This window comes from Amblyraja radiata, chromosome 7 (assembly GCF_010909765.2).
Source record: "Amblyraja radiata isolate CabotCenter1 chromosome 7, sAmbRad1.1.pri, whole genome shotgun sequence".
In the NCBI taxonomy this organism is placed as follows: domain Eukaryota; kingdom Metazoa; phylum Chordata; class Chondrichthyes; order Rajiformes; family Rajidae; genus Amblyraja; species Amblyraja radiata.
In genome coordinates, this window is record NC_045962.1 from 87,267,218 (window position 1) to 87,290,850 (window position 23,633).

Consider the following 23,633-nt stretch of genomic DNA (forward strand, 5'->3'; position numbering starts at 1 on the left):
GGTTAATTCAGAAACAAGGGTCCTGAACTTAAAGAAAGGTAACTTTGAGGGTATGAGACGTGAATTGGCCAAGATTGACTGGCAATTAATTCTTAAAGGGTTGACGGTGGATATGCAATGGAAGGCATTTAAAGACTGCATGGATGAACTACAACAATTGTTCATCCCAGTTTGGCAAAAGAATAAATCAGGGGAGGTAGTGCATCCGTGGATAACAAGGGAAATCAGGGATAGTATCAAAGCAAAAGATGAAGCGTACAAATTAGCCAGAAAAAGCAGCCTACCAGAGGACTGGGATAAATTCAGAGTCCAGCAGAGGAGGACAAAGAGCTTAATTAGGAAAGGGAAAATAGATTATGAAAGAAAACTGGCAGGGAACATAAAAACTGACTGCAAAAGTTTTTATAGATATGTGAAGAGAAAGAGATTAGTTAAAACAAATGTAGGTCCCTTGCAGTCAGAAACAGGTGAATTGATCATGGGGAACAAGGACATGGCGGACCAATTGAATAACTACTTTGGTTCTGTCTTCACTAAGGAAGACATAAATAATCTGCCGGAAATAGCAGGGGACCGCGGGTCAAATGAGATGGAGGAACTGAGTGAAATCCAGGTTAGCCGGGAAGTGGTGTTGGGTAAATTGAATGGATTAAAGGCCGATAAATCCCCAGGGCCAGATAGGCTGCATCCCAGAGTACTTAAGGAAGTAGCTTCAGAAATAGTGGATGTATTAGTGATAATTTTTCAAAACTCTTTAGATTCTGGAGTAGTTCCTGAGGATTGGAGGGTAGCTAATGTAACCCCACTTTTTTAAAATGGAGGGAGAGAGAAAACGGGGAATTACAGACCAGTTAGTCTAACGTCGGTAGTGGGGAAACTGCTAGAATCAGTTATTAAAGATGGGATAGCAGCACATTTAGAAAGTGGTGAAATCATTGGACAAAGTCAGCATGGATTTACAAAAGGTAAATCATGTCTGACGAATCTTATAGAATTTTTCGAGGATGTAACTAGTAGAGTGGATAAGGGAGAACCAGTGGATGTGTTATATCTGGACTTTCAGAAGGCTTTCGACAAGGTCCCACATAAGATATTAGGAAACAAACTTAAAGCACACGGTATTGGGGGTTCAGTATTGATGTGGATAGAGAACTGGCTGGCAAACAGGAAAAAATTAGTAGGAGTAAACGGGTCCTTTTCAGAATGGCATGCTAGTGGGGTACCACGAGGCTCAGTGCTGGGTCCCCAGATATTTACAATACAGAGAGTGGTGAACCTCTGGAACGCTCTGCCACAGGAGATAGTTGAGGCCAGTTCATTGGCTATATTTAAGAGGGAGTTAGATGTGGCCCTTGTGGCTAAAGGGATCAGGGGGTATGGAGAGAAGGCAGGTACGGGATACTGAGTTGGATGATCAGCCATGATCATATTGAATGGCGGTGCAGGCTCGAAGGGCCAAATGGCCTACTCCTGCACCTATGTTCTATGTTTCTATGATCATGGCTGATCATCTAAAATCAGTTTCCCGTTCCTGCTTTCTCCTCATATCCTTTGATTCCTTTAGCCCCAAGAGCTAAATGTAACTCTCTTGAAAACATCCAGTGCATTGGCCTCCACTGCCTTCTGTGGAAGAGATTTCCACAGATTCACAATTCTCTGGGTGAAGACTTTTTTTCCTAATTTCAGTCCTAAATGACCTTCCCCTCATTCTTAAACTGTGGCCCCTGGCATTAGGCTCTCCCAACATCGGGAACATTTTTCCTGCATCTAGCCTGTCCAATCCCTTAAGAATTTTATATTTGAACCTACGCTGCACTCCCTCAATAGCAATAATATCCTTCCTCAAATCCTCTCGCAATGATGGCCAACATGCCATTAACTTTCTTCACTGCCTGCTGTACCTGCATGCTTACTTTCAGTAACTGATGTACAAGGACACCCAGGTCTCGTTGCACCTCCCCTTTTCCTAATCTGACACCATTCAGATAATAATCTGCCTTCCTGTTCTTGCCACCAAAGTGGATAATCTCACATTTATCCACATTATACTGCATCTGCCATGCTGCTGCCCATTCACCCAACCTATCCAAGTCACCATTCAATGTGATCATGGCTGATCATCCCCAATCAGTACCCCATTCCTGCCTTCTCTCCATATCCCCTGACTTCGCTATTTTTAAGAGCACTATCTAGATCTCTCTTGAAAGTATCCAGAGAACCGGCCTCCACCGCCCTCTGAGGCAGAGAATTCCACAGACCTATCAAGGATAATCCGAGGGTCACCAATGAGGTAGATAGTAGTTCAGGACTGCTCTCTAGTCGTGGTAGGATGTTTCAGTTGCCTGATAACAGCTGGGAAGAAGCTGTCCCTGAATCTGGAGGTCTCAACGGCCTCCAGTTCTTCCTTGTACAGAGACACAATGAGAGACCATTGCTCTCTCCACAGATGCTGGCTGATCTGTTGAGTACTTTCAGTATTTTGTCTTTCATCATCTTATCCTTTAGCTTTTAAAATAACCAAGCAATTTATTTGAATGATTTGGTTTCAAGAATAAATATTTCATAGTCATGCAGCATGGAAACAGGTCCTTTGGCCCGCCGAGTCCGCGCTGATCATCTATCACCCGCTCACACTTTGAGCGGTGGGGGCGCTGCGAGTCGACTGCTCTGCCGTGTTCATTATGTCGACTTTTTTTGCTTTTTTTAGTGTGTCCAAATGTTTGTTTTCAGTGTCTCTTGGTGTGTCTTGTGTAGGGGGTGGTGGGGAGGGGAAAGGGGGGAACCGCTTTTGGTCGCCTCCTCGACGGAGAGACGACTTTTTCCATGTCGCCTCCCTAACAGCATGGATTGGAGCGGCTTTTCCCGGAGTCTGGCCCGGAGTTTCAGCAGCGGGCGCAGCGTGGACTTTCCATCGCGGAGCGTGCGGACCCTAGCCGGGGGTCGCCAGAGAGGAGTACTCCGATCGCTCCTGAAGCTGTTACTGTTACATCCTGTTACATCCTGAAGCCGTGGTCTTCCTCTGAGGAAGGGTCTCGACCCGAAACGTCGCCTATTTCCTTCGCTCCATAGATGCTGCCTCACCCGCTGAGTTTCTCCAGCATTTTTGTCTACCTTCGATTTTCCAGCACCTGCAGTTTCTTCTTAAACGTAAATATATCAACTTATGGGTTGAGATTTCTTGAATAAAACTATGAATTTTGTGAAATGAGCCTTGGCTAAAGGTTGTCTAGGTCAGATCAGAATCAAACCATGTATATATATCTTTCCAAAAGCCTTACTGATGTTCTGGACAAGTACTTCACCCCAAAACTTCACCTTAACACGAATTACCATATAACAATTACAGCACGGAACTCGGCCCTTCTAGTCCGTGCCGAACACTTCATCTCACCTAGTCCCATCTAACTGCACTCAGACCATAACCCTCCATTCCTTTCCCATCCATATACCTATCCAATTTATTTTTAAATGATAAATCGAACCTGCCTCCACCACTTCCACTGGAAGCTCATTCCACACAGCTACCACTCTCTGAGTAAAGAAGTTCCCCCTCATGTTACCCCTAAACCTCTGTCCCTTAATTCTCAAATCAAGTCCTCTTGTTTGAAACTTCCCTACTCTCAATGGAAAAAGCTTATCCTCGTCAAATCAGTCTATCCCTCTCATAATTTTAAAGACCTCTATCAAGTCCCCCCTTAACCTTCTGCGCTCCAAAGAATAAAGACCTATGTTGTTCAACTTTTCTCTGCAACTTAGGTGCTGAAACCCAGGCAACATTCTAGTAAATCTCCATCAAATTCTGCATGATGTTTTGAAGAAACTGACAGCAGGTGACGTATTTTGACAATGGTCTAGTCCAGGAGACGTCTGGAACAATCTGATGTCAGACACATCTGCTTCACACACGCTCAATTACGGCATAAAATAGCCGGCATCTTTCATCAGTCCTCATAATGTTGATTGGATCAATGTGGGGCGTGGCATTTAATCAAGGCAAACTGAAACAAACAATCCCATCTGGGTTAAACAGATGGAGCGAGGGGTGGACTAGCAACCTGCTAGGTGTTTAGTTTAGGTTAGTTCACAGACACAGCGTGGAAACAGGCCCTTCGGCCCACCGAGTCCACGGTGACCCAGCGATCCTGCACACTAACACTATCTTACACTAGGGACAATTTGCAATTAGACCAAGCCAATTAGCCTACAAACCCATACGTCTTTGGAGTGTGGGAGGAAGCCGGAGATCTCGGAGAAAACCCATGCAGGTCACGAATCAAATATGCAAATTCCGTACCGACAGCGCCCGTAGTCAGGATCGAACCCAGGTATCAGGCGCTATATGGCAGCAACTCTACCGCTGCGCCACCACTCCGCACTAACAAGGTCGTAAACCAGCCCAGTTGGAATCTGTGATTTTCTGGATACAGAATTGGCTATACAAATTGACAATAGACACTAGGTGCAGGAGTAGGCCATTCAGCCCTTCGAGCCAGCACCGCCATTCAATGTGATCATGGCTGATCATCCCCAATCAGTGCCCCGTTCCTGACTTCTACCCATATCCCCTGACTCCGCTATCTTTAAGAGCCCTATCTAGATCTCTCTGGAAAGTATCCAGAGAACCGGCCTCTGAGGCAGAGAATTCCACAGATTCACCACTCTCTGTGAGAAAAAGTGTTTCCACATCTCCGTTCTAAATGGCTTACTCCTTATTTTTGAACTGTGACCCCTGGTTCTGGACTCCCCCAACATCGGGATCATGTTTCCTGCCTCTAGCGTGTCCAAACCCTTAATAATCTTCTATGTTTCAATAAGATTCCCTCTCGTCCTTCTAAACTATACAAGCCCAGCATCTCCATTCTCTCAGCATATGACAGTCCCGCCATCCCGGAAATCAACCTGAATCCATGCTGTACCACTCTATGACTCTAATAGTCACTTCCTAAAGTTTTTCAGTGGTGGAGTAGTGTGCGGCAATCTTAATGCTGATCACATCCCAAGGACAAACAAAGTTTGCTCAATGTCTTTTCAAGGCTGTTTTGACTTTTGAAACCGCCTTTCATTTTGAAGCCAAGAACCACTGGAAGTAAATGTTTCAATAAGTTTAATACCACAAGGCCAATTCTTGAAGCTCAACAGCCATTGAGAAGTGTTGTTTAGATTTCCCACCAAAGTCTCACTCCTGGGATTTGGGTACAATACCCAGGCCGACAGCCCAGTGTTGTTTATTAACAAGTACTGTTCTGTCAGAAATGTTAAGGAGCAGGGATTCTGTGTGGAAGCGAGAACAGTATTTATCCCCCGAACGCCTAAAAAACAGCTGATCTAATTAACATCACAATGCCATTGAAGGGAACTTAGAAACATAGAAAATAGGTGCAGGAGTAGGCCATTCGCCCTTCGAGCCTGTACCACCATTCAATATGATCATGGCTGATCATCTAACTCAGTATCCTGTACCTGCCTTCTCTCCATACCCCCTCATCCCTTTAGCCACAACGGCCACATCTAACTCCCTCTTGAATATAGCCAATGAACTGGCCTCAACAACATTCTGTGGCAGAGAATTCCACAGATTCACCACTCTCTGGTGTGATAAATGTTTTCCTCATCTCAGTCCTGAAAGACTTCCCCCTTATCCTTAAACTGTGACCCCTTGTTTTGGACTTCCCCAACATCGGGAACAATCTTCCTGCATCTAGCCTGTCCAACCCCTTAAGAACTTGCATTGCACAAACCAGCAGGCTGGTTTTTGACTTTGACGGCCAGCAAAGCACTTTAGATGCTGGAAGAATGTGAAAGGTTCTATGAGATGCAAGTTTAGTTTAGTTTAGAGATAGGCGGAAACAGGCCCATCGGCCCACCGCGTCCACCAGCGATCCCCACACACTAGGGACAATTTACAATAATACCAACACAATTAAACTACAAACCTGCATGTCTATGGAGTGCGGGATGAAACCGGAGATCCCGGAGAAAAGCTATGCAGGTCACGGGGAAAATGTACAAACTCTGAACATCCACCGTCAGGATCAAACCCGGGTCTCTGGCGCTGTAAGGCAGCAACTCTACTGCTGCGCCACCGTGCTGCCCTAGAAATTATTCTTTTCAATTTTGAAACTTTAAACTGTGGGCCATCAGTGCTTACAAATGCTAGTTCTCCCAGCGTAGTGCCCATTCACACCACTTCAGTCTCCTTCATATCCCTGACAGTTAAGAGAACATTTAGATTCATTTTGCAGAGACAGCTTGATTACAATGCTTACATCCAAATACTGAAACATACAAGATTATTAAGGGCTTGGACACGCTAGAGGCAGGAAACATGTTACCGATGTTGGGGGAGTCCAGAACCAGGGGCCACAGTTTAAGAATAAGGAGTAAGCCTTTTAGAACGGAGACGAAGAAACACTTTTTCTCACAGAGAGTGGTGAGTCTGTGGAATTCTCTGCCTCAGAGGGTGGTGGAGGCCGGTTCTCTGGATGCTTTCAAAAGAGAGCTAGATAGGGCTCTTAAAGATAGCGGAGTCAGGGAATATGGGGAGAAGGCAGGAACGGGGTACTGATTGGGGATGATCAGCCATGATCACATTGAATGGCGGTGCTGGCTCGAAGGGCCAAATGGCCTACTCCTGCACCTATTGTCTATTGACTACCTCATATTACCCTGGACAGCTCCGACAGTTTATTTAATTTATTGATAATCTGAGCCACTACTTAGTAAAACAGTAAAAATTGTCGAGGATTTTGAAAAGTTAAATCACGTGAAATGACTACAAATCCAACGTTTATTGCTGGGTATTATGTAAACTGCCTTAAACAATGTCACATGCTGAGCTGTTTCAAAACTTAGTTAATAACTTCTTACGTTCTAGGAGCAGAATTAGACGATAAGCCAATCAAGTCTACTCCGCCTTTCAATCCTGGCTGATGTATCTGTCCCTCTCAACCCCATTCTCCTGTATTCAGTCCTGTCTTCACCTGTCTTCAACCCCATGCCTCATACCCTCTGACACCCGCACTCATCAAGACGTGATTACAGCTAACAGTTCACAACATTCTCAGATGCTGCACTAATATGGTAATACATGTTAACATTTTAAACAGATTATTTCAGATTTATTCCATGCATCGAAATCTCTCGCCACCATTGTGCAATAGGAACACCTGTCTCTGGATCATGACACCAAGAAAAGACACAAAGTGCTAGAGTAACTCAGCGGGTCAGGCAGCATCTGTGAAGAACATGGATAGGTGACGTTTCACAGAGTGCTGGAGAAACTCAGCGGGTCAGGCAGCATCTGTGGAGAACATGGATAGGTGACGTTTCACAGAGTGCTGGAGTAACTCAGCGGGTCAGGCAGCATCTCTGGAGAACGCGGATAGGTGACGTTTTGGGCCGGGACCCTTCTTCAGACTTAACCCACTGAGGTACTCCAGCACTTCGTCTCTTTTCTTGTAAACCAGCATCTGCAGTTCCTGTATCCACATGGCACCAAGAGTCTGGATTCTTAATCGAGTAAGAAACTGTATAAAATAGCTTAACTTAAAGCTATTACACTGTAAGGTTTTAAAAAATATTAAATTAGTCCTGATGGGAACACTAGTTTATATTTTTAATATGTGCATTTGAAAATTCTGAGCACGACTGAATGCACAATCAAAAATTGAAGAGTGTTTTATTGTTTCACACCACAGCTCCAGCAATAGACATAATATTTGGGCTTGGCTAGAAATATTGAAATCTTGTACAGGTCCACCCACTGATAATCCGGACAAAATTACGAGAGTGCACTTGAAATTCCCCCAGAATGTGGCGCCTAGGCCAGGTGAGGCGGGTGATTTTAACCTCATTGGGACCTCTGTGGAAAGCACCTTGTCCGGAAATATCACGATTTGGTTTGGGAACTGTTCTGCCCAGGACAAGAAGGCTCTGCAGAGAGTAGTGCGTTCGGCCGAACGCACTATGGGAACTACACTCGCCCCCCCCTGCAGGAACTATACATCAGAAGGTGCAACTCCAGAGCCAACAAGATCATGGGAGATCCCTTCCATCCCAGCAACGGACTGTTCCAGCTGCTACGGTCAGGCAAACGCCTCAGTTGCCATGCTGTGAGAACGGAGAGGATGAGAAGGAGTTTCTTCCCAGAGGCCATTAGGTCTGTAAACTCCTATCTCTCCAGGGGCTAACTTTACTGAACCACTCTACTGTGGTGTGGTGTCTTTTTAAAATTGCTGTTTTTTTCCTTTTCTTCCCTCCCTCCCACAAATATGTACAGTGGCTTGCAAAAGTATTCATACCCCTTGAACATTTCCACATTTTGTCACGTTACAACCACAAACGTAAATGTATTTTATTGGGATTTTATGTGATAGACCAACACAAAGTGGCGCATAATTGTGAAGTGGAAGGAAAATGATACATGGTTTTCAATTTTTTTTACAAATAAAATACTGAAAAGTGTGGCGTGCAAAAGTATTCAGCCCCCTTTACTCTGATACCCCTAAATAAAATCCAGTGCAACCAATTGCCTTCAGAAGTCACCTAATTCGTAAATAGAGTCCACTTGTGTGTAATCTAATCTCAGTATAAATACAGCTGTTCTGTGAAGGCCTCAGAGGTTTGTTAGAGAACATTAGTGAACAAACAGCATCATGAAGTCCAAGGAACACACCAGACAGGTCAGGGATAAAAAAGGTACACAAAATTGCTGGAGGAACTCAGCGGGTGCAGCAGCATCTATGGAGCGAAGGAAATAGGCGACGTTTCGGGCCGAAACCCTTCTTCAGACTTGTGGAGAAGTTTAAAGCAGGGTTAGGTTATAAAAAAATATCCCAAGCTTTGAACATCTCACGGAACACTAATCAATCCATCATCCGAAAATGGAAAGAGTATGGCATGACTGCAAACCTACCAAGACATGGCCGTCCACCTAAACTGACAGGCCGGGCAAGGAGAGCATTGATCAGAGAAGCAGCCAAGAGGCCCATGGTAACTCTGGAGGAGCTGCAGAGATCCACAGCTCAGGTGGGAGAATCTGTCCACAGGACAACTATTAGTCGTGCACTCCACAAATTGGGCCTTTATGGAAGAGTGGCGAGAAGAAAGCCATTGTTGAAAAAAAGCCATAAGAAGTCCCGTTTGCAGTTTGCCACAAGCCATGTGGGGGACACAGCAAACATGTGGAGGAAGGTGCTCTGGTCAGATGAGACCAAAATGGAAGTTTTTGGCCTAAATGCAAAACGCTATGTGTGGCGCAAAACTAACACTGCACATAACGCTGAACACACCATCCCCACTGTGAAACATGGTGGTGGCAGCATCATGCTGTGGGGATGCTTTTTTTCAGCAGGGACAGGGAAGCTGGTCAGAGTTGATGGGAAGATGGATGGAGCCAAATACAGGGCAATCTTGGAAGAAAACCTGTTAGAGTCTGCAAAAGACTTGAGACTGGGGCGGAGGTTCACCTTCCAGCAGGACAACGACCCTAAACATACAGCCAGAGCTACAATGGAATGGTTTAGATCAAAGCATATTCATGTGTTAGAATGGCCCAGTCAAAGTCCAGACCTAAATCCAATTGAGAATCTTTGGCAAGACTTGAAAATTGCTGTTCACAGACGCTCTCCATCCAATCTGACTGAGCTTGAGCTATTTTGCAAAGAAGAATGGGCAAACATTTCAGTCTCTAGATGTGCAAAGCTGGTAGAGACATACCCCAGAAGACTTGCAGCTGTAATTGCAGCGAAAGGTGGTTCTACAAAGTATTGACTCAGGGGGGCTGAATACTTTTGCACGCCACACTTTTCAGTTTTTTATTTGTAAAAAAATTTGAAAACCATGTTTCATTTTCCTTCCACTTCACAATTATGCGCCACTTTGTGTTGGTCTATCACATAAAATCCCAATAAAATACATTTACGTTTGTGGTTGTAACGTGACAAAATGTGGAAAAGTTCACGGGGTATGAATACTTTTGCAAGCCACTGTAGTATGTGAACATGTGATTCTGTTCCATTCAGTTAGTTTGTTTGTTTTTTTGCACAGTCCGCGAGCATTGCCACTTTTCATTTCACTGCACAACCCGTATGTGTATGAGACGAATAAACTTGGCTTGACTCGACTGTAGCCAATTGGCGGGTTGAATTTGCACCTTGTGGCCGGGGCTCTGGGACAGTAGCTCAGCCGGAGCCGGCAGATGCGTACCCATGGCCGATTTCCAAGGCCGACTTTGCGGGGCAGTATCTTAGCCCCCCAAGGCCGTGACCTCCGTTAGTCTGACAAAACGGACAATCCGGCAAAGCTCTAGAGCCAAGGATGCCGGAAAATCGGTGGTGGATCTGTAGCAGTTTTTCTCGGAGCACTGACCTGTGAGCCACGATGATCGTAGTCCTGTTGGCACACACTTTGGCAAGCGAGGCCTGAATGTTCCTTTCGGTGTGTGTGTCCAGAGCAGATGTGGCCTGCACAAACACAAGAAATGTGTACTGTCGTAACAACGAAACAACAGAAATATTCGCAGAAGAGTCATAGAATCATACAGGCCCTTCGGACCTACTTGCCCACACCGACCAACATGTCCCTTCTACACTAGTCCCACTTGCCTGCGTTTGGCCCATATCCCTCCAAACCTGTCCTATATCCACGTACTCATCTAATTGTTTCTTAAACGTTGGGATAGTCCCAGCCTCAACTACCTCCTCTGGCAGCCTGTTCCATACACCACCACCCTCTGTGTGAAAATGTTACCCCTCAGATTCCTATTCAATCTTTCCCCCTTCACTTTAAACCTATGTCCTCTGGTTCTCAATTCCCCTACTCTGGGCTAGAGACTCTGTGCTTCATTGGCAAGTAACGTCACACTGACAAAGATGTTCAAATGACTCAAAACAGAATCAGAAATTGGTGATCATTCACTCCGTGCCAACCACGCTGGCACTGAGACTAATGCCCCTGTCCCACTTAGGAAACCTGAACGGAAACCTCTGGAGACTTTGCGCCCCACCCAAGGTTTCCGTGCGGTTCCCGGAGGTTGCAGGGGTAGTGGAAGCAGGTAGGGAGACTGACAAAAACCTCCAGGAACCACACGGAAAACTTGGGTGGGGCGCAAAGTCTCCAGAGGTTTCCATTCAGGTTTCCTAAGTGGGACAGGGGCTTAACTCCACTTCCCAAGTCTTGTCAGTCGGTGCACAGGTTACAGGATATCAAGTGCTCGTCCTGATGCATTTTTAATGGATGGACAGTTTATGGCTTCACGATCCTTGAGGCAGAAAGTTACAAACCTTCACGACTCTTTGGGTGAATCCCTCCCTAATCCATACACTTATTTTAATTAAAACACCGTCTGGCAGTATTCAACAACACTTTTTCAATCAGAGAGTTGTGAGTCTGTGGAATTCTCTGCCTCAGAGGGCGGTGGAGGCCGGTTCTCTGGATGCTTTCAAGAGATAGATAGGGCTCTTAAAGATAGTGGAGTGAGGGGATATGGGGAGAAGGCAGGAACGGGGTACTGATTGGGGATGATCAACCATGATCACATTGAATGGCGGTGCTGGCTCGATATTGTCTGTTGAAACATTATTCATGTTATTCCCTTTATCCTGTATCTGTACACTGTGGACACTGAGCTCAATTGTAATCATGTATAGTCTTTCCGCTGATGGTTAGCACATCGAAAAAAGGGGGCGCTGTCCTGTGCACGGCTGCCCAGCCAGCAGCTGTCTGTCTTTTCATCTTTTTATTTTTTATTTTAGTTAGTTATGTGTTTTGTTTGGAGGTCTAGACTTTTTTATGTGGGGGGTGGGGGGGGGAAGGGGGAAACTACCTTTCAGGGTCCCTACCTGGTCGGAGAGGCAGCTTTTCTCCGGGCTGCAGCTTCGACCCGTCCTCGCGGCCTACCAGCGGGCCTGGAGCGGCGTTTCCTGTCGGGGACCGCCCAGAACCTCGGCTTCGGCGGCGGCACAGCGCTGGAGCGCTATCGCGGAGCGGGCGATGCCTTGCCTGGGTCGCCGCGCTGGAGCTCCGGTGAGCTGAAGATCGCTGAGGAAAACATCGCGGAGCTGCGGGACTGTGGAGCGACCAGCTGCGGGCGGCGGCGCTGAACTTTACACCGGGAGCCTGGGATCTCTAGATGAGATCGCCAGTTGTGGAGCTCCAACCGGCGCGGCCTTGTTGGCTTTGGAAGTCGCGGCCTCCAGTACGGAAGCGGCCGTTCCAGGGTTCCCAAGCCGCTGAGAGGACTCTCCCGACGCCGGAGCAACATCACCCGGCGAGAACGGCCTGGAACATCGGGCCTCCGTAGAGGCAACTGTGGAGGCCTCAATAGGCCCGACTATGGGTGAACTGGGGTTGGGGACTGGACTTTGTGCCTTCCCTCATAATGGGAACCATTGTGGGGGGATGTTCTTTATGTTTAAAACTCTTATTAATGTTATGTCTGTATTCCTTCTTTATGTGCTGCAAAATGGCAAGAAGCATTTCACTTCACTACACCTAGGTGTATGTGAATGTGACCAATAAAATACCTTTGATACCTTTGATACACCAAAAGCTTTTCACTGTGACAATAAACTAAACTCAATTTAACTATGGAGGGTGAAGGAAGGAATTGCAGATGCTGATTCAAACTGAAGATAGACACAAAAAGCTGGAGCAACTCAGCAGGTCAGACTGCATCTCTGGAGCGAAGGAATAGGTGATGTTTTGGGTCGAGACACTTCTTCAGTCTGAAGAAACCTACTGAAGATGGGTCTCGACCCGAAACGTCACATATTCCTTCTCTCCAGAGATGCTGTCTGACCCACTGAGTTACTTCAGCCTTTTGTGTCTATCTTTAACTATGGAGGGAATGGACAGATGACGTTTCAGGGTGCAACCCATCTTCAGATTCATGGTCATGGTCTCCATCTGAAATGTTGTCTGTCCATTCCCTCTACAGATGCTGCCTGACCTGCTGAGATCCTCTACTTGACCTGACATTGTATCTCAAACTATTTAAAATCTTGATCTTGTAGTTATATTTCTCTTCAATTCATAGATACATGGACAATAGGCGCAGGAGTAGGCCATTTGGCACCGAGCCAGCACCGCCATTCAAAGTGATCATGGCTGATCAACCACAATCAGTACCCCATTCCTGCTTTCTCCCCATGTCCCTTGATTCCGGTAGCCCTAAGAGTTCTATCTAACTCTCTTTTGAATGCACCAGTGAATCGGCCTCCACTGCCTTCTGAGGCAGAGAATCCCACAGATTCACAACCCTCTGGGTGAAAAAGTTTTTCCTCATCTCAGTTCGAAAGGACCTACCTCTTATTCGTAAACTGTGGCCCCTGGTTCTGGACGCCCCCAACATCGGGAACATATTTCCTGCATCTAACATGTCCAATCCCTTAATAAATGTATATGCTTCTATAAGATTCCCTCTCATCCTTCTAAATTCCAGTGAATACAAGCCCAGTCACTCCATTCTTTCATTATATGACAGTCCCGCCATCCCGGGAATTAACCTGGTGAACCTACGCTGCACTCCCTCAATAGCAAGAATGTCCTTCCTCAAATTAGGAGGCCAAAACTGCACACAATACTCCATGTAAACAAATTCACTATGACACGATTGCCTTTAACAGCCAGGGCAGGTTGAATGCATTGATATGTTCCTTGATATCCGCTGAGCCTGAAGCGAGAATGACCAATATCTATAAGTTGGCCAAGTCCATGCACAAACTGTGTTCCATTGAACAAAAAAGGAGTAAGTTCTTCCCTCTTCTGATGCATGCCATGATAAAACTTAAACCTATCCATGTTCTCCAGGGATGATGCCTAACCCGCTGAGTTACTCCAGCACTCTGTGTCCTTCTACCAATGTCTGCAAATGTACCGACCAACCCACCTACATGGACGTCTACAGCTATCTCAGTCAGCTTGTGCACTAACAGTTTCTCTGAAGTTCTGGGATTCATTTTATCTGGGCTGGCAATGTCCACTATTAAAGATGCCTGCATTTATTTTTCCTTAGTTTTTATCATACTTATCATATTCCTACTTTGTAGAATTTCCTTCTACAGGTGCACGGTAGAGAGCATGCTGACTGGTTGCATCGTGGCCTGGTTCGGCAACTTGAACGTCCAGGAGCGAAAATGACTACAAAAAGTTGTGACCACTGCCCAGTCCATCACCGGCTTTGACCTCCCCACCATCGAAGGGATCTATCGTAGTCGCTGCCTCAAAAAGGCAGCCAACATCATCAAAGACCCACACCATCCTGGCCACACACCATCTCACCATTGCCATCGGGAAGAAGGTACAGGAGCCTGAAAACTGTAATGTCCAGGTTCAGGAACAGCTTCTTCCCTACAGCCATCGGGCTATTAAACACAACAACGAATAAGCTCTGAGCTCTGAACTGCAAAAGACTATTATTATTTGCACTATATTTGTTATTGATTGAACTTTTTCTTTTTCTTCTCTTCCCTGTTATGTACCATGTTTACATATTCACAGATTCTGTTGTGCGGCAGCAAGAAAGAATTTCATTGTCCCATCCGGGACATATGACAATAAAACACTCTTGACTTGACTCTTGAATTAAATATTTGAAGACAGAGGCTTATTTAACAACATGGAGGCCAGAAGAGAAATTGTACAACTGCATCAATCTTTCACCAACCTTAGTGAATCTCTCCTTTGTGAAACATTCTACCTTTCTAGTCGAGATTCATTCAGGGTTAAGGCTGTGACAAGCGCTGTTAATTCGAGTGTGATTTGAAACTGAGATTGGTCTGAATGTTCCAGACAATGTCTGCGCCTTTCATCTCTCAGACACGGAACAATTTGTGCTTTTCCTTCATGCATACCTCATCCAGAAGAATGATCTGAGGTGCCTTCAGGATCGTTCTGGCAATGGCCACTCGCTGTTTCTCTCCTCCACTCAGCTTCAGGCCTCTCTCACCCACTTGTGTTTCGTAACCTGAAGATAACAACAGACAAAGTCTGTAAATGTGATTCAAGAAATGGTGATCCACAACTTGCATCCAAAACATTCAAAGGGCTTCAGGATACCCAAGCAATCTTCACACAGAACAGTACAAAAGCTTGTTTTAATATGAATGAAGTTTTTATGAAGTTTATGAATAAGCTTATTGGCCACGTATTCACATACAAGGAATTTGCCTTGTTGCTCCGCCCGCAAGTGACAACATGACATATTTTTATTTGTTGAGAGTAGGGAAGATTCAATTGAGAGTAGGGAAGCTTCAAACAAGAGGCCATGATTTGAGAATTAAGGGACAAAAGTTTAGGGGTAACATGAGGGGGAACTTCTTTACTCAGAGAGTGGTAGCTGTGTGGAATGAGCTTCCAGTGGAAGTGGTGGAGGCAGGTTCGATTTTTTATCATTTAAAAATAAATTGGATAGATATATGGACAGGAAAGGAATGGAGGGTTATGGTCTGAGTGCAGGTAGATGGGACTAGGTGAGAGTACGTGTTCGGCATGGACTAGAAGGGCCGAGATGGCCTGTTTCTGTGCTGTAATTGTTATATGGTTATATGGTGACAGTTAAGAATGATACATAAAACATTAATAATAAAACATTATTGATCAAAGATGTGAATTAAACAAAATACCCGAGCAAAAGGAGGCTGCAGATTTGTGGTTATTGACCAAAGGAGACTACATATTTTAGTGCCTATACAGGGTAGTAAAATGTCCCACAGCACTTTATAGGAGGACAATCAAACAAAAAATATTAACACCAGGGAGTAGTAAATGAAATACGTTTTCATGGGAGAGAGAAATTACAAATATTTCTGCTCATCTTGGCTTGTAAAATTAAAGCTTGTTCTTGTTGGAGTCTTTTATGGTGCACCACTAATAACACCGTAGAGTTCTAATCTATCCACTAAAATCATTCACTAGGAAATCAGTCTAGGGTCTGAGCTCCCCAGAGGAGCATGGGTGAAGCTCAACAGACTTGGTGCTGGAGTTGGGCGTTTCAATGCCAGCGTGTGGAGATGGGGGCTCCCTCCGCCAGAGCCCAGCCTGTGAATGTGGAGCAGAACAACAGACAGCCAACCATGTCATCTCTGGGTGCCCGCTCTACCACCCACCAAATGGAGCTGTGTCAGGGCCTGGCGGACAGTGACGCCAACACAGACAACAACCTGGCTGCTCAACACCCGGCTTGAGATCTAACTATTCCTTTGCTTTATGTTTCATTCACAAGAAGCAGGAAACATGTTCCCAATGTTGGGGGAGTCCAGAACCAGGGGCCACACACAGTTTAAGAATAAGGGGTAAGCCATTAGAACGGAGACGAGGAAACACTTTTTCTCACAGAGAATGGTGAGTCTGTGGAATTCTCTGCCTCAGAGGGCGGTGGAGGCCGGTTCCCTGGATACTTTCAAGAGAGAGCTAGATAGGGCTCTTAAAAATAGCAGAGTCAGGGGATATGGGGAGAAGGCAGGAACGAGGTACTGATTGGGGATGATCAGCCATGATCACATTGAATGCAGGTGCTGGCTTGAAGGGCCAAATGGCCTACTCCTGCACCTATTGTCGATTGTATAAGAAGAAGATTCACTGCAAATTTTAGGATAGATTAGGTCAGATTTGTTTGACTCCTGAAACATATGTCTGGCCTGTCTTCCAAACAGTAGGGTGCCATTAAAATGCAGGGTCCAATGTAGAGCATTAGTGGGTGAGTGAATATGTTGTTGTTATATAGACGTAGAAAGCAGGGAGAGATGGGTCTAGATAGCTTCTCCCGCTGGAATTGCGGGGTTGAAAGTACACGGAGCGAGGCCTAAAGCGGCCTTTTCACGGGGCGACTTGACGCAAGAGTTAACCGGAGTTTAACATCGTGGGAACCTCGTGCGGTAACAGTACGGCATTCGTGGACCACCGTGGACCACCGTAGCGCTAACGGCAGGTCATCGTGTTACTTGGTCACTCGGGAGAAAATTCAAGAAAGTTTGAATTTCTCCAAGATTGACTTGTACACTTGTGGTTGAGTATTGCAACATTATATGGACGTAGTGGCCAGTGCGATATCCGTAATAACTCTTGCGGGTACCGTGGGAACTCCTGCGAACGGTGAACCCGGAAGCTGGACAGAGGGGACAGAAGGTGAGTAAAAATATCGACAAGGGAACATGTGTCCTTCGAGGACGTCCCACCTAATTGTCATTGTTGGATAATCTTTTTAACAGGAACACTTGCAGAGATGGCTCCCAGAAAATCTCAAAGAAAGGGGGTAAAGCGTGTCAGAGATGTTTTTGCCATGTTGCGCTATTCAGTTTCTATATTGTTTCAGTTTCTATATCTATATTGTTGTTCTATTCAGTTTCCCAGGGGGTCGGGACGGGACTGGAGTTGGGAGGGAAAGGTAGGGGAGTCGAGGGAGAGGAGGGGGAGACAGATGGGGGTGTCTTCATTTACTGGCGGCGGGTGTCTGTCACTGAAACAGGCAGGTGAGATTTCACATCCACCTTGTGTGTGCCTCTCTCTCTCTCTCTCTCCCTCTTACACAGGCTGAGAGACTCTGCCTCTGTGAGTGTACGTCTCTTTCTCCCCCTCTCCCACACACAGTAAGACCGAGGTACTGTGCTCAGTCCATCTGTGTCTCCCACATACACAGTAAAATATGTCTCCAAATGAGCCAATTCAACCAAGGGAGGATATTTATAGTGTGTGAAAAAAAAAGTTACATCATTTGTGTCACGTGTAGTTCACGATGTTCATTCAAGATTTAACGCGAAAGCTCGGGAAACGGCCAAGTCACTCGCACAAATAACATAAATGCCGAGTACCGTGGGAACTCTTTATCTATCCCCGTTATATCGTGCGAGACTCGTGCTGGACCACGACCTCTTCACTCTTGTGACATCTTGCGTCAACTCGCCCCGTGAAAAGGCCGCTTAACATCGCCCGGTGCGGGTTAGCTCTTAAAGATAGCGGATTCAGGGGATATGGGGAGAAGGCAGGAACGGGGTACTGATTGGGGATGATCAGCCATGATCACATTGAATGGCGGTGCTGGCTCGAAGGCCAAATGGCCTACTCCTGCACCTATTGTCTATTGAACTACACATGCTGGTTTACTAAGAAGATAGACATACAAGGCTGGAGTAACTTAGTGGGACATGCAGCATCTCTGGAGAGAAGGAATGGGAGGAGGCATGCAAGGGAAAAAGAGCTCTCCTCAATCTTCGAAGGTAGACTAAAATGCTGGATAAACTCAGCGGGTGAGGCAGCATCTATGGAGCGAAGGAATAGGTGACGTTTTGAATCGAGACCCTTCTTCAGACTGAACTTCTTCAAAATTCAGGCATCAATCTTCGGATTGCTCTATGGGTAACTCTCTCTCTCTGTGTTTTTGTATTCAAAATTAGAGGGAAGTCAGAAGAAGGGTCTCGATCCGAAACATCTCCCTTTCCTCCTCTCCAGAGACACTGCAATTTCCACTGAGTTACTCCAGCATTTTGTGTCTATCTGTGGGTTTTAAAACCTGGTTTTACTATTCACTGGAGTTTAGAAGGATGAGGGGGTATCTTCTAGAAACATATAAAATTATAAAAGGACTGGACAAGCTAGATGCAGGAAAAATGTTCCCAATATTGTGTGAGTCCAGAACCAGGGGCCACAGTCTTAGAATAAAGGGGAGGTCATTTAAGACTGAGGTGAGAAAAAAACGTTTTCACCCAGGGAGTTGTGAATTTGTGGAATTCCTTGCCACAGAGTCTCTCTGACCACCCATCAGTCAATAGACAATAGACAATAGACGCTGGAGGAGGCCATTCGGCACTTCGAGCCAGCACCGCCATTCAATATGATCATGGCTGATCATCCCCAATCAGTACCCCGTTCCTGCCTTCTCCCTAAATCACTGATGGATTTAAGAGAGAGTTAGATAGCGCTCTAGGGGCTAGTGGAATCAAGGGATATGGGGAGAAGGCATGCACGGGTTATTGATAGGGGACGATCAGCCATGATCACAATGAATGGCGGTGCTGGCTCGAAGGGTCGAATGGCCTCCTCCTCCTGCACCTATTTTCTATGTTTCTATGTTGCTTACACAAATAATTTCCTGCATAAACCAAAGGAAAATGTAGATTTTGTACCATCGGGGAATGTGATGATCCGTTCGTGAATATCGGCGGCCCGAGAGGCTTCTTCCACGTCTTCGTCACTGGCAGTCACTCTGCCGTAGCGGATGTTGTTTCTGATGCTGTCGTTGAAGAGGACGGTGTCTTGGGGCACGACCCCGATGTGTGAACGCAGAGACTGCTGCTTCACCTGCGGAGGAAGCGCACACATTCTCAGAGGAAATCTCAAGACTTTTGAGAGCACGAGACTGACCAAATGTGGACGGCTTAAATACCCAGGAGTCCACATCACAGAGGATCTGACATGGACATCACACGCTGCCACACGGGTGAGAAAGGCAAGGCAGTGCCTTTAACACCTCACTCAGCTGAGGAAATTCAGAGTATCTCTGACGATCCTTCAGTCAATAGACAATAGACAACAGGTGCAGGAGGAGGTCATTTGGCCCTTCGAGCCATTCAATGTGATCATGGCTGATCATCCCCAATCAGTCTGAAGAAGGGTTTCGGCCCAAAACGTCGCCTATTTCCTTCGCTCCATAGATGCTGCTGCACCCGCTGAGTTTCCCCAGCAATTTTGTGTACCATCCCCAATCAGTACCCCGTTCCTGCCTTCTCCCCATATCCCCTGACTCTGCTATCTTTAAGAGCCCTATCTAGCTCTTCCCCTGACTGTGCTATTTTTAAGCATTCACATACAAGGAATTTGCCTTGGTGCTCTTATTGACCAGACCTTATTGCTGCAGTGGAGCAGATGTGTAACTGAAGTTTACAATGCGGCACAGTGGTGCATTTTGCAGAGCCTCTGCCTCACAGCACCAGAGACCTGGGTTCAATCCTGATCTCGGGTCCTGTAGGCGTGGAGTTTGCATGTTCTCACTGTGACCGCATGGACTTCCTCTGGAAGCTCCAGTTTCCCCCACATACCAAAGACATCCGGATTTAATAATAAGAATAAATACTTTATTGATCCCCTCAGGGAAATTCAGATGACCAGAAGCCCCCAACCAACAAACTCACACATTCAAAACAAACGCAGACAGAAAATGCATCAAATACAATGTGGACACTACCTGAGAGCAATAATTACTTAAAAAGACCAATAATTAACAATTAAAAAAGATGCAAAAATGCATCCCCCTACAGCCTAGCGGTATGTATTATAAAATATAATGGCTGCAGGGGTGAAGGATCTATAGGATTTATAGGCCTCTGTAAATTTGTGGAGATGAATGATAGAATCTGAAGGAATTTTATAACAATATGGAGAGAATAAAGTTGGAATAGATTAGTAGAAACAAAGAACTGCAGATGCTGGTTAATACACAAATACATCTACAAAGATGCCATCTGACCTGCTCAGTTACTGCAGCACTCTGTGCTGGAGTAACTCAGCAGGTCAGGTGGCATCTTTGTAGAACATAGGTAGGTGACGTTTCGGGTCAAGCCATCCCCTATCCATGTGCTCAACAGATGCTGCCGCACCTGCTGAGTTACTCCAGCACTCTGCATCTTTTTGTGGGTTAGATTAGTGTTGTAAGATTCATGTATTGGGTGGCTGGTGGCCAACGCGGATGGGCCTGTTTCTGTGTTGTATCTCTAATCTATAATTCCTCGACAGATACTAGGAAAGAGCCACCTCTGAGGCATTTATTTCCTTTCGTCTTCCCATCAAATAATAATGAAGGGTGCGCATTACAAACCAGCGGAAGGTTGGGAGTGTGGACGAGAGTTTGTCAGATGGAGGATCATGCCGAATAATTTTGTGTTGAATTGTGCAGTTTAGCTTTTAAAATGAAAGTGTTACAGACCACAGTACACTAGACAATAGGTGCAGGAGTAGGCCATTCAGCCCTTCGAGCCAGCACCGCCACTCAATGTGATCATGGCTGATCATCCCCAATCAGTACCCCGTTCAAGAAGGAACTGCAGATGCTGGAAAATCGGAGGTATACAAAAGTGCTGGAGAAACTCAGCGGGTGCAGCAGCATCTATGGAGCGAAGGAATAGGCAACGTTTCGGGCCAAAACCCTTCTTCAGAACAGTACCCCGTTCCTGCCTTCTCCCCATATCCCCTGACTCTGCTATCTTTAAGAGCCCTATCTAGCTCTCTTTTGAAAGTATCCAGAGAACCGGCCTCCACTGCCCTCTGAGGCAGAGAATTCCACAGACTCACAACTCTCTGTGAGAAAAAGTGTTTCCTCATCGTTCTAAATGGCTTACCCCTTATTCTAGTGCAGGCACATGGACAGGACATGTTTGGAGGGATATGGACCAAGCGCAGGCAGGTAGGACGAGTGTAGCCGGGACCTGTTGGCTGGTGTGGGCAAGTTGGGCCACACTGTATCACTCTGTGACACAGGGGATCACAGAGCAACCAGCTTTTATGAGAAAAACTAAATACAGCTAAGAAAGTAACAGCAGTATCGGACAGTAGAGCTGGATGAAGTGGGAAGGGACATGTGTGGGCACAAACACCGAGGGAGAGTCAGGATTGTTTAATTGTCATACGCACTGTAAACAGAACCATGGAAAACGTATTTGCTGCAGCTTTGCCGACCCATTTACACAACAAATAAAAATACAATAAATAGACAATCGGTGCAGGAGTAGGCCATTCGGCCCTTCGAGCCAGCACCGCCATTCAATGTGATCATGGCTGATCATCCCCAATCAGTACCCCGTTCCTGCCTTCTCCCCATATCCCCTAACTCCGCTATTTTTAAGGGCCCTATCTAGCTCTCTCTTGAAAGCATCCAGAGAACCGGCCTCCACCGCCCTCTGAGGCAGAGAATGATCAGTAATTCCACAAAACCAGACTATGATAGCATGCAGTGCAAGCAAAACAAAGCTCATAGTCATTTAGTGTTGAGGTAGAGGTCTGGTTTGGGTTGTGCAGTTTTCAAGAGACATATGATTGATGGGAAGAAGGTGTTCTGGTGGTAACGGTTCTCAGGCTCCTGTACCTGCTTCCTGATGGTAGCAGCGAGATGAGAGCGCGGCCAGGGTGGTGTGGGCCCTTGATGATAATAGCAGCTGCTGCCAAACAGCCAGTTTCAATACTTAATGTTTAAGAAAGAACTGCAGATGCTGGAAAAATCGAAGGCGGACAAAAATGCTGGAGAAACTCAGCGGGTGAAGCAGCATTTATGGAGCGAAGGAATAGGTGATGTTTCTGGTCGAGACCCTTCCTCAGACTGATTTTTCCTTTGCTCCATAGATGCTGCCTCACCCGCTGAGTTTCTCCAGCATTTTTGTCTACCTGTGTCTGTGTCTCTGCCTCTGTTCCACTATATCTCCCTCTCTCTCTCCCCCCTCTCTCTCCACCCCTCTCTCTCCCCCCTCTCTCTCTCGACCCTCTCTCCCTCCCCTCTCTCCCACCCTCTCTCTCCCCCCTCTCTCTACCCCCCCCCCTCTCTAGGTGACGTTACGGGTCGAGAGTGGTGAATCTCTGGAATTCACTGGCACAGAAGGTAGTTGAGGCCTGTTCATTGGCTATATTTAAGAGGGAGTTAGTTGTGGCCCTTGTGGCTAAAGGGATCAGGGGGTATGGAGAGAAGGCAGGTACAGGATACTGAGTTGGATGATCAGCCATGATCATATTGAATGGTGGTGCAGGCTCGAAGGGCCAAATGGCCTACTGCTGCACCTATTTTCTATGTTTCTATGAGACCCTTCAATACTTTCAATACTTAAGTTCAATGTAAATGATCTGTTTAAACACTTGCGATAAGAAAGTTTGAACCCTGCTTATCATTCGGTTGGTACTTGTGCAGATTTACTAGATTTGTCAACAGAATTTGCATTCCACAGGGAGTCTGTGAAGCGGTTCATTTAAAAATGATAATTAAAAAGAAATAGTGGAACCATTTGCAAGAGCTTTGCAGCATATGGACGTGGGTGTCAGGTATACATCAAACACATGTGGCTCCTCATCAATGGCCATTTTGCACCGTTCCCCAAGATTAACATCAAGGAGCCAAAGTGTCAGATCAGTTCTTTTTTAAATAGCATCTCAATCCCTCCAGATGCTTGCAGCCGCGCGCAGTTCTCTGATCAACCCCGTGCAACAGGATGCCTCGGGCACAGGCATGGAGCTCTTGGTAATAAGTCCCAGGTGAGGGAAGGACATGAAAAGGATGGTAATCTGGGGACGGACTCTGGTCTACTCTAGTAATCAGTGCAGCTTTAGTTTAGTTATACGGTGTGGAAACAGGCCCTTCGGCCCACCGAGACCGCGCTGACCTGCAATCGGGACTCGACCCGAAACGTCGCCTATTCCCTTCGCTCCGTAGATGCTGCCTCTCCCGCTGAGTTTCTCCAGCATTTTTGTCTACCATTGAGTCTAATGCGGGATGCACAGAGTCTGCCATGATAGGTTCAGAGAGGAACTGAAGACGGTGTTTATACCGAAGATAGACACAAAGTTCTGGAATAACTCAGTGGGTCAGGCAGCATCTATGTAGAAAAAAAGATGAATAACATTTCCGTTTGGAAGAAGTGTTCCGACCCGAAACGTCACCCACCCTT

The 23,633-nt window shown here is 46.1% G+C and overlaps 1 protein-coding gene and 1 long non-coding RNA gene across 3 annotated transcripts in view; one reads left to right on the plus strand and one right to left on the minus strand.

The window, feature by feature from the left end:
• Positions 1 to 23,633, minus strand: part of abcb6 (ATP binding cassette subfamily B member 6 (Langereis blood group)) — a 174,666-nt gene that overhangs the window by 19,882 nt on the left and 131,151 nt on the right. For both annotated transcript variants that reach the window (XM_033024954.1, XM_033024953.1), the window contains exons 16-18: positions 19,119 to 19,293; positions 14,853 to 14,965; positions 10,369 to 10,463 (exon numbers count right to left, since the gene is read on the minus strand). In XM_033024954.1, coding sequence (XP_032880845.1) covers positions 10,369 to 10,463; positions 14,853 to 14,965; positions 19,119 to 19,293 — 383 coding nt within the window. The remainder of the gene's footprint in view (positions 1 to 10,368; positions 10,464 to 14,852; positions 14,966 to 19,118; positions 19,294 to 23,633) is intronic.
• Positions 430 to 15,195, plus strand: LOC116975628. Its single transcript, XR_004412682.1, has 3 exons — positions 430 to 442; positions 704 to 706; positions 15,122 to 15,195. It is a non-coding gene; the product is annotated as an uncharacterized LOC116975628 (long non-coding RNA).